The following is an 11,330-nucleotide window of genomic DNA, read 5'->3' as shown; positions in this document are numbered from 1 at the left end:
AGGTTTGATCCTTGATACCTTCAACTGTTTCCTGTAATTGCTATTTTTCTTTATTTACGGTGCTCGTATCTGTTACACCGTTGATACTCCTGGCTGTTTGCTGATCCCCATGAATTTGGCAAATTCCCCAAGGTGATGGGAATTTAATAACTTGATATAGAGTTGATGGGACAGCATCCATGTCATGGATCCAAGGTCTCCCCATGATCATATTGTAAGCCATTTCCATATCTACTACCTGAAATTTAGTTTCTTTAACAACACCTGCAGCAAAAGTTGTTAGAATTACCTCTCCTTTTGTTACCACACTTGAATTGTCGAACCCATATAGGGTATGCGCCTTAGGTATCATTTTGTCTTTAGCTTGCATTTCACGTAATACCCTTAATAGTATAATATTCATGGAACTTCCTGGATCAATCAAAACTCGTTTTACATTAGTATCATATACAAGTAAAGATATTACCAGTGCGTTGTTTTGTAGGGTCATTACTCCTTCGGTAACTGCATCATCGAAAGAAATACTTTCATTTTCTAAAACTTGTCGTACCCGTTTACCGTGTGTTATCATTACTTTAGAAACCTTGTTGGTAGCCGTATATGTTACACCGTGAATATCTTCTTCCCCACTTATAACATTCACGGTTCTCTTGGGGAAGGAGGCTTTGGTGGCTCCTGCCTATTTTTCATATAGGCTTGCTTACCTTTCTCACTAAATAACTCAGTGAGATACCCCTGTTTCAATAGATAATCCACTTCACTTTGTAAGAATCTACATTCTAAAGTTTTGTGCCCGTGATCATTGTGGAATTCGCAACAATGGTCTGGATTGCGTCTATTTGGATTTGACCGCATCTCTTTTGGCCATCGTACCTTATCCCTCATGCTCCTCAAAACAGCTACGAGCTCGGAGGTAGTGACATTAAAGTTATATCTGCCGAACATTGCCTTTAAACTTCTGTCATCATCTCGTGACTCTTGTCTGTTTCGGTCATTTCTGAACCTTGATGAAGAACCAGATTCCCTGTTCCTCAATTTTTTATCATATCGTTGACTATCCTATTTTGACCATGAGTCTTTCCCTACAGGTCCCATATATGGATCGTACCTGTTTTTACCTGATCTTTTTTCTGTTTTTGATCTCCTGGATTTGCTCCTTTTTTCATGATGAAACTGAGGTACGGTATCTTCCTCAATTTGCAACTTCGTACTATACCTGTTATAAACGTCATTCCACGTGGTTGCAGGGAACGCTTGAAGGCTTTCTTTCAGTCTTCTCGTAGCTTCTGAGCTTTTGTCATTTAAGTTGCTTGCAAAAGCTATTGCAGCCCAGTTATCAGGTACACGAGGTAAAGTCATTCTTTCACGTTGGAATCTATCAACAAAATCTCTGAGCAACTCGAAGTCCTCTTGCTTGATTTTGAATATATACTCCATTCTTTTTTCAACTTTTTGAGCTCCCGAGTGTGCTTTAATAAAAGAATTTGCAAGCTCAGCAAAAGAATTAATAGAATTTTCGGGTAAAAGAGAATGCCAGGTTAATGCACCCTTGGTGAGTGTTTCTCAAAATTTCTTGACCAGTACTGATTCAATTTCTTGTTTGGTCAAGTCATTGCCTTTCACGCTTGTTGTAAATGCAGTTACGTGATCATGTGGGTCTGTTGTGCCATCATATTTTGAGACGTCAGGCATTTTGAACTTTTTAGGGATTGGAAGGGGAGCAGCACTTGGTTTCCAAGGTTGTTGTGAGTATTTATCCACATCCACTCCTTTGATTACAGGGGGAACTCCAGGGATTTGCTCGATGCGCTCATTCTGTTCCTTAAGCTGTTTCTGCAAAGTTAGTACTAAATTTTGCAAATGAGAATTATTTGAATTACCTGGTTCTCCTTCCTGTGGTTCGCTGGGGGTTCCTCCATTTCCAAAAATAACAAGGCCAGAACGAGGATTCTCCAATGTATTATTATTAGGAGTAGGTGTGGGTGGTGCAACAGGTAATCGACTAACTAGAGCCTGAAGAGCTTTGCTAACCCGTGCATCAATTACTTTTTGTAAAGCTTCATCTACCCCTTCAAAATGTTCAGATTGCTCTTGTTGATCAGCACGAGATTCAGGAGTAGGAGTGCCTTCACGAGATTGACGTGGTGAATTTTGAGGGGAGGGAACCACGTCAATGTTCTGTAAATCTCCTTGATTTTGATGGATTTGATTTTCATGGTTTCCCAAGGTGTTTTCACTGTTATTGTTGTTTGACATGATGATAACAACGGCTGGAACATAGCTTAAAAGAGAAGATTATCAAATTCCCGGTAACGGAACCAATTTGTTTAACCAAAAATCTGAGTCTTTGATCAAAACTAGAAATAAAGAGAAATTCGGGTTACTGATAATCTGGAGACGAAAATAATAGAAGATTTCTGAGAATAATAAAGTAATAAGTAGTTGTGTATTTCAGTGTAATCTCAATAATATTTCGTGTCCTTACAGATGTTGAGTCCTTCTCCTTTTATAGTTGATTCTAGGAGAAGATATAATGCCTTTGTCTTAATGAGGCAATTATGAGCAATAAATGACATTTAAAAGAAATGTTACACAATCATTTCTATTTTATTCAAATTCTCTAACGTATTTAATATTTAATGCCGTATTTAGACTCTTTTACGTCATCAGATTCGTATCTTCAACTTCTTCCGATCTTTGATCTTTAAATGACTCGAATAGGTATGAGACTCGTACCTATTTTAGTAACGGTCCACAACTATGTTGCTTTCTTTTCCCCATATATGTTGTCGCCCGTGTCTCTTGGCTATTTATTGTGTTTTGACCTTTTGACCAGTCCACGTGTCATGACACGTCATCTTCAATATTCAGGCTCAGTGTTTTCCCAATACAAAAACCACTTAGGCACTTAAAAGTTAAAATTTAATACCTTCAGAGCTGATTAAAGTGTTATAATATTTTCGTGAGAACAATTTGAGTTAACACAAAATTGAGAATTTTCCATTAGTGGTCCAAATAAATTTTAAATTGCTTAGTAAAAGCTCTAACCTATTCAAACAATTGACAGACCATGAAAGTTAAATTTTATTTTACTCATTAGTGAATGTGATATTTACGACTCAACAAAAATTTAAAAAGGTGCAACAAAATTTGGCAAAGAGTATACCTTTAATATGAGAATAATAACGGTATTCACTACGTTCCAAAGAAGAGGTTGATTAGTCAGCATTTGAGGGCCATAAGGCAGTTTACTTCCCACTGTGATAGAAATTTTTTTTGCATAAAAGATATGTAACTAAGAAATCATGATTATTGATTAAATTATAAATTACCAATATTCCATTGTCAGATATTTCATAAGTCGATAAGTACCAAAAATCTTAATGAAAAGCATGATATTGAATTACCATGGCACCACTCTATTTAGTCAAACCTTATTAGGGATGCCGGAGTTCATAATTTTCGATTTGGCATGCGATGCCATGCCAGTCATCAACTAAATACTGGGGCTATTCTATAGTTCATTAGCCATGACCGTCATAGGGGAAGGAAAAAACTATGCTTTTAAATACAATAAGTACATAACTGAAAAAGGAACAACAATTATAAAGGAGTTCAAATGTGTGTGAAAGCCCTAATTTACTACTTCCACTATTAGCCTTGAAACTTATTTCCTTTTTATATCTTAGCTCAAAATTAGTGTTTATCTCCTTTTCGTTACACTTTATAGCAGTGTCACCATATGCCCTTGGCTAAAAACTAAGTCATGTCAGTTTTGAAAGAGTAAACGGCATAACATAAAAGGGAGGAGGAGAGTCAGTTATGCTCATTAGACCTGGCACATTCCATCTCTCTATCAATCAATGCAGAAACTCTCCCTTTATGAATTAGACATTTACTTACCAAGTAAAAGACAATAAAAGTGAGAAAAATTAGTTTTGTGATTTAGAAAAAAAGATTTGAAACATAGGTGGTTCAACTATTAGCTATCTACATGCAGTGTATTCCTAAAAGATGCAATGTATGAAGACTAAACTAATTGGAACTAAAGATACCAAGAGCCTTATTTTTGTCTCAAATTCAAAAGAAAATCAATATAGATAATCAAGAAAAGAGCATTCTTAACATTCCCATAAAAGGTCTCAATCCAAAAATACAGGAATAGATCAACCTCACAATGGCATCTATTTGTGGCACAATAATAGGTACTATCGTTGTCTCGCCAATTTTATTTGACTACCGCCTCATATCCTGAAGCAGAAAATACAAGATAATAATAAGCAGCTTCTGGGAAAAAAAGTTAACCAAGCATGTGAAGAAATGCAGCAGACCTATCTCGCCATAAATAAATTATGTAGCTTTCGTGCGCTAAAAGATGGTTGGGATAATTAGTTCTACAGTAGCTCTACAAACCTGCAAAGCAGTGAATACATGATTAAGTTGCAAAACAATATGTGGTAAATCATCTTGTATTGAGCAAAAAAAAAAAAGTAGACAGAATTAGTTATGAAAATTTTATGCAAAACCTTTTTATAAAGCAACAATCACTATAACTAAATCTTGTATTGAGAAAAAAGTAAAAGTAGTTGAAATCAGTTATGAAAATTTTTGGCACAACCTTTGTATAAAGCCTCAGTCTTTGTAACTAATCTTTTACATATATAATGAAAAGATACCTGATCATTTGTAACATGCTCATATAGAACAGCATCATAGCAGAACTCATGCTTCTCAATATAAGCAGTAAAGTCCACCTTCTATAATACAACCAAATAGCAATTCCTCCCAAATATTTAGAGGTCAAATTAAATTTATCCTAAAAAAATTGATAAATATTAAAGTTAAGTCATTATGAGCTTGCTGATACATGATACAGTTACTTTCTTAACTTTTCTATAACTGTTCCATAAATTTTCTCTTGTGCTACTGCTTTTAATTTCCTAGACAGAAACACCATCCCCTCCCCAGTATTTCTAGCATCTGGATTAGGGAGCTCCCATTTTGTAGTTTCCTTATTTATGTGGAAACTGCTTAAAAGGAAACTCCCTTTAGATGATAATATCTTAAGATTTGATTTTAACTTGGTTTTGAGATGTTCTTGTTGCAGGGACCTTAAGGATGAAACTACTGATCATATTTTCAAAGGTAGTGAAATAGCCAAGAAGGTCTGGAATTTTATGTCCAGACCTCAAGGTATTAGTCCTACTGGGAGTAATGTCGTAAGTTTTCTTTGGCAGTGGTGGAAATCACAACCAAAGAACAGCGTTCATCAATTTTTGCTACTTACCACCTGCCACACATGATACTATGAAAATCAACACAGATGGAAGCTATATGGTTAACCAAATAAGGCTGGAGCTGAGAGATCTGTTAGGAATAGAAATGGAAAGATGATAATGGCTTTTGCCTATCCTACTCAATTCTACACTAACAATTTCAATGAAGCTTATGCAGCCTTAATTGGGGTATCTTGGTATTGCGACCAGAATTTTAACACACTGAGTTGGAGCTGGACTCTATGCTTATAGTCCAGGTGATTAATGGGGAACACAAACCACCTAGAAATTGCAAGGAGCAATCGAAGCCATACATAGAAGATGTTACAGAGGAACATTCAAGTTACACATTGTTTTAGAGAAGAAAATGAGGTCGCAAATGCGCAAGCAAAATTTGCCACAACCATATTCAAACCCCAAGAATTTTCTTACAAGAATGTGAACTTCCTAAAGAAGCCAGAGGTCCACTGAGAATGAACAAATTATAACTTCCTTCATTCAGAAGAAGATCAAATTTTCTTGACTCATATTGAATAATACGAAAAGTAATACTATTAATAACCTTCTTATTTATACTTTTATTTGTTATCTTCTCCAAAAGATTGTCCAAAACACCACAAAATAACACATCTTCCTAAGAAGTTCTGAGGTGGTACAACTAATTAATCGTCCTTCTTATACATGGGATATGATACATATTATAAAAACTACATTTATTACAAATCGGCAAAACCTGAAACATCAGAAAGATTGTACAATAGTGAGGTTGACAATGGAATTAAAAAACCTGATGCCATTAAATTATTCGCGAGAAGGTTGATAAGGAGTGGCCATTAAGTAAAGGTCACCTTTTCTAGCAATTGTTATTCCAGCTAATTCAGTCAAGTCCAAGTCTCCGGGCATCATTCCGCTCGGGAGTTTCCAATCAAAGTGATATAGCAATTGAGCCAATGGCAAGTAAAGATTAGCTAAACCAAATGACATACCAGGACATATTCTCCGTCCACCGCCAAAGGGAAGAAACTCAAAATTATTACCAAAAAAATCCACAGAGCATTGCTCAAATCTCTCTGGCTTAAAGCTTTCTGCGTCATCCCAATATTTTGGATCTCTTCCCAATGCCCAAACATTAACCATAACTTTGGTCTTCGCAGGAATAGTGTAGCCGTTAATATCTGTATCTTCCCTACATTCTCTTGGGACCAAAAGTGGAGACGGTGGATGAAGTCTCAAAGTTTCTTTAATAACTAACTTTAAGTATTCCAGCTCCTCTGCATCAATTTCATCAAATGTTACTTTGTCTTTAAAGGTTTCTCTCACTTCTGCTTGAGCTTTGTTGAATACATTTGGATTCTTCATCATTTCAGCCATAGCCCATACAGTTGTTGTTGATGAAGTTTCTGTTCCGGCAGCAAACATGTCCTGCAAATTAATAATGGCTAAGTTATAACATTAAATTATTTTTTAATAAGAAATTATTTTTCTTGGTAAAAAAATTTTAAAAAAAAAATCGCTGTGGCAATGGATATGGGAGAGTAAGAATAAGCATAGGATTGTAGTATTCAATAATACTTACAACAATAACAGCTTTGATTTTGTCATTGGTGATGGGAAATTGAAGACTTGTATCATTCATAAGTCGTAGTAGGACATCAATTAAATCTTCACCTCCTAATGCTCCATTAGTTTTCCCAGTTGCAAGATTTTTCTTGTGCTCGTTGATGACATCTTCAACAATGGCATCTACCTTAAGGTGGGCATTCAGAAGTTTACGCTTCATTCCACTGAGAACATGAAGAAACTTGTATGAAGGGAAGATATCGGCCACATCAAAGCCTTCTGCTAACCCTATTACTTCTCTAATCTTTTTGGCAAATACGTCTTGCCCCTTGAGTACTTGCCCAAATGCTGATCTACACGTCATGGAGCTCGCGAACCAAATGATCCTTTGCGTAAAATTAACTAGCTCACCAGAAGAAGAATCTGATCGAATAGAGTCAATGAGACGAACGACTTCATCACGTCTGATCGAGCTGAAAGACCGAACATTCTTTGCATTAAGAAGTTCCATGACACAAATTTTACGCATTTGTCTCCAGTGATCGCCATAAGGGCTAAAGGCGATATCAGACTGGTTATAACAGATAATGTCCATGGCCAAAATTTTAGGCCTAGATGCAAAAACTACGTCATGAGTTTTTAGCACTTCTTTTGCCATCTCCCTAGAAGTAACCACAACTGCAGAAATTTCACCAAACTGAAGGTGCATAATTGGTCCATATTTTTTGGCTAAATCCCTAAGGATATGGTGTGGTTCTCCACCAAGCATATGAAGCATACTTCCTAGTATTGGTATTTTCCATGGACCTGGAGGCAATTGTTTGGTTTGGCTATTGGAGTTCTTACATTTCCTTAACAAAAAGAGGAAAGATAGAAATAGGAATATGGAAACCAAGCTGAAGAATTCCATTTTGGGAGATAAATGGAGGATTATTTGGTTTGATGATATAATTCAAAGGTCAGTTGTGTGTGGTCTTTTATAGGCTTTTGTTTTGGCCAGAATGGGATATGCAACGAAAAATATAATGGACTAGTATTTTTCTGCAACTTTCGTTTGTCAACAACTGGTCAAAGCAGACTTTGTTTACTTAACTGTTACTTTCTTTAGAGTCAAAACAATTCAGCTGACTCAAAGAACCGCAATGATGTAAACAAATAAATTTTTTGTACTAATTATTGTGAAGCCAAAATATAAATATTTTTGTCACGATGCCGGGGAAATTCTCTAATAATCGCTGAAGCAGTGGTGGCAAAATGGATTAAAAAAAATAATTATCCATTAATATAATTCACCAAAAATGGGTTGGATAACTAAATTTTAAAAAATGGATAAAATATCGATAAGATTCATATTATCCACTTAAAAAATGGATAACCAATTAATGAGTTTAATTTTTATATTTGTAAAGACTCAAACCCAAAAGTGATCATTTTTAAAGAAGTCATAGATAATATAAATATCCATATTACCCGCCGGTTAAATTATTTTCTATCCGTATTAAGTATATATTGGTTGTATTACCTGTTTTTGACCCGTCTATATCCGACCTGCCCCGTCCGTTTGCCACTCGTACTCGGAAACATGGCCATGAAAGACTCTTAACTAAGGCGGCTACATAATTGACGTTTATAATAAAGAGTAGTTACTAGGAAAGTTTTAACATTATTTTTCAGACGTATGTCCCACAACACAAATTTTTTTATGTAAGAAAACTTAAAGAAATATTCCTAGTATATTGGATCAATTGAGACGTCAAGGAAGAAATCAAAAGGCTGATGATATATTGTCAAGTAAGGCAACTGAAATGAAGAAATTTAGTACTTTAAAATCAATTAAATTTTGGTTGCATATACACACATATATATAAGAAAAAAGTTATCATTACTTTACACAATTTAAATAAGGAAAGGATTTATAAGTAAATTTTTATTTGGTTTTAAATTCTGATGTTCATAAGTAAATTTTTATTTGGTTGTAAAGTAGTGATAACTTTTTTCTTATGTGTATTAGATAAAGTGTATATAAATATGTTAGAAATCTGCTAATAAAATTTTAGATCTAATTTTAAGTCTTCAAAAATGAAAAATTACTATAATATGGAAACCAAACTTACAACATACTAGGACGAGTATGAAAATTTATATATACTATATTAAAAGTACGAAGACCCTTAGCGAAATATCGTTCGCCTTTTTTATCCATTAAAAATAGATTTCACATTTGACGAAATTGTAATGTAAGTTATTTTCCTAACATATAAGATTTCATAATTAATGAAATTTTATGTATTAATTTTTTTCTTATTTGAACTAAGTTAGGAGACCTAAAATTTAGGTCTTTAAAATAAAATAAGATTTTACCTCATATAAAATTTTCTTGTTTGTACTATCCAGCATAACTATAATTCATTCCATAATTGTTAGTCATTTGACCCTTTTAACTATTATTTAAAAATATCCGGCCTATTCTTGAAGTTCCAAAATCATACAAATTCTAGATCAAAAAGAAACATTGGACGTTCTTGCTTCTGTATAAAGGATTTCATTCGCCCATTCCCACTCTCATCTTTCTTCTTCTTAATTTTTGACGCAAAACTTCCAAATACTTTTTGTATATCATTCTGTTAGATATTTTTATTTCATTTGTGTTGAATTTATATTATAATTGTATGTATACTGATCACGTCCAACTATGCCTTATAAAAAGTATTAAGCGCTCGTTGCAAATATATTTCGGTTAATATGTTCGGAGTCGAATTCCACAGAGAACTAATGCTTAGCTACAATTGTTGACTATCACTAAGAAGATAAGCTCAACAATTCCTAAGTTATAAATATTAAGATTCTTATATCTAACTAACTAAATAATTAAAGTAGTAGAATAACAACTGAAGATACTAGGGATTGGAGAAAAGATTAAGGAGGTTTAGAGTTATGATTTCCCCAATTGTCGGAATCCTTCCTGCTACGTCTTCTATAATCTCGCCTAAGCATCTCTATTGATCATGAGCGCTCTGAGTGTCGTAATTCTCTCCTGAGCAACTACCACAATTTACTAGAAATATTCTTCCGAATTACGCTAGCTGGCACTATGTTACGGCTCATTCGGATCGCACCAAGGTTTCGTTATTCCTAATCTCACCTTTAAACCCTCCGTATTGATCCCTCGTATACATTAGGAGTAATGTTGTTCAACAACTACCTAAATATGCACTCTCTTCCGAGTAATACACACTAAATAGGCATAGTCGATTGAGAGCTCTTCAACCAACCACAATATAAACGCAGTTAAACAAATAGAGAAAAAGTTACAGCAAATCTATATTAACGTAACAGGAAAATCATCTTCCTATAAGTTCCATCAAAACCCTAGATAATAAATTAGTTATTCATATAGTATGCATAACGACAATACTAGAATTCATAACCAATAATGGAAATAGGAAGAAAGAAGTGAAAAACTCGTAGAAGAATTCTCTGTCTTGCTCCTAGTATGTTCTTGCCTTCTTAGGTCCAATACCCGATCTCAAATCTGTCCAATCTGGGTCTCCTCCTCAAAGGTGGTGTTTAATGACTTGTAGGGAAAAGACCTAAACGAAATAAACAAGTTCAAAATTAAATAAAAGACAAAATAGGCCTAAAACCCGGAACACGCAAAACCTCGCTTCAAGCCTCGCGGCGCCTGCTCTAACGCGAGCTTTTTGGCTCGCTTCGCCTGATCCTTTGCTGGTTTGTTTTGAATTTTGAATCTTTCTGCCAAACTTTCCAATTCACGTTTTCTCTTCTTTTTTTTTTTTTTTTTTCAATTTGTTCTTTTGTCTTCTTTTGATTCTTTTAATTTTTATTTGTTTTCTTTTGTCTCCAATTGCATGAACATAAACATGAATCATTCTTATAGGGCATAAAATACATATAAAATTTTTATTTTGCTCCCAGTTTCGTCTTCAACATATCTATACATAAAATAAACTCAATTAAACACAAATATAATATTGTTTAATATTAAAGTCCCAAAATGCAAGGTAAGTACTGCACTAAAAATATATAATTATAGTCACACATCACTACCCCACACTTAAACATTGCTCGTCCTCGAGTCAACTAACACTTTACACTACCTTTGAGCACTTTGTTTTTATACAATTGAGGCACACTACACCAATGACAATGGTTTATTGCAACAATTAAACTCTAGCATATGCAATCACATGCACTTTCCTTTTCTTATGCCATACTTCACAAATATTCACAACAAAGACAACATACTGCTGACAATCCTAGCCTCAAAAACCAACTAAATATCACAATGCACTCATGTCTTGAACACCCAACGTTATAGAGAGAAGTGTAATAACGTTACATATCCCTCATGAAACCATGTGCCCTCACAACAAGAACAAAAGAGTAAGTTGAATCCACACATTCGAATCTCATGATCAAATATAATTTAAAGACTCACATATATTAAAGAAAACCTCTCACTCTCACAAAAGA

The 11,330-nt window shown here is 34.5% G+C and overlaps 1 protein-coding gene across 2 annotated transcripts; it reads right to left on the bottom strand.

Moving 5' to 3' along the window:
- Positions 1-5,825: 5,825 nt before the first annotated feature.
- Positions 5,826-7,797, bottom strand: LOC107825018 (5-epiaristolochene 1,3-dihydroxylase-like). Of its 2 annotated transcripts, none has more exons than XM_016651846.2 (2): positions 6,853-7,797; positions 5,826-6,698 (listed from the first exon to the last, which is right to left on the bottom strand). In XM_016651846.2, the coding sequence occupies exons 1-2, from the start codon at positions 7,744-7,746 to the stop codon at positions 6,078-6,080; spliced, it is 1,515 nt and encodes a 504-aa protein (XP_016507332.1). In that variant the 5' UTR covers positions 7,747-7,797; the 3' UTR covers positions 5,826-6,077.
- Positions 7,798-11,330: the final 3,533 nt, after the last annotated feature.

Source organism: Nicotiana tabacum, chromosome 11 (genome assembly GCF_000715075.1).
Source record: "Nicotiana tabacum cultivar K326 chromosome 11, ASM71507v2, whole genome shotgun sequence".
Lineage (NCBI taxonomy): Eukaryota > Viridiplantae > Streptophyta > Magnoliopsida > Solanales > Solanaceae > Nicotiana > Nicotiana tabacum.
Note: the sequence above shows the minus strand (reverse complement) of the source record. Positions and strands in the feature narration are given on the sequence as shown.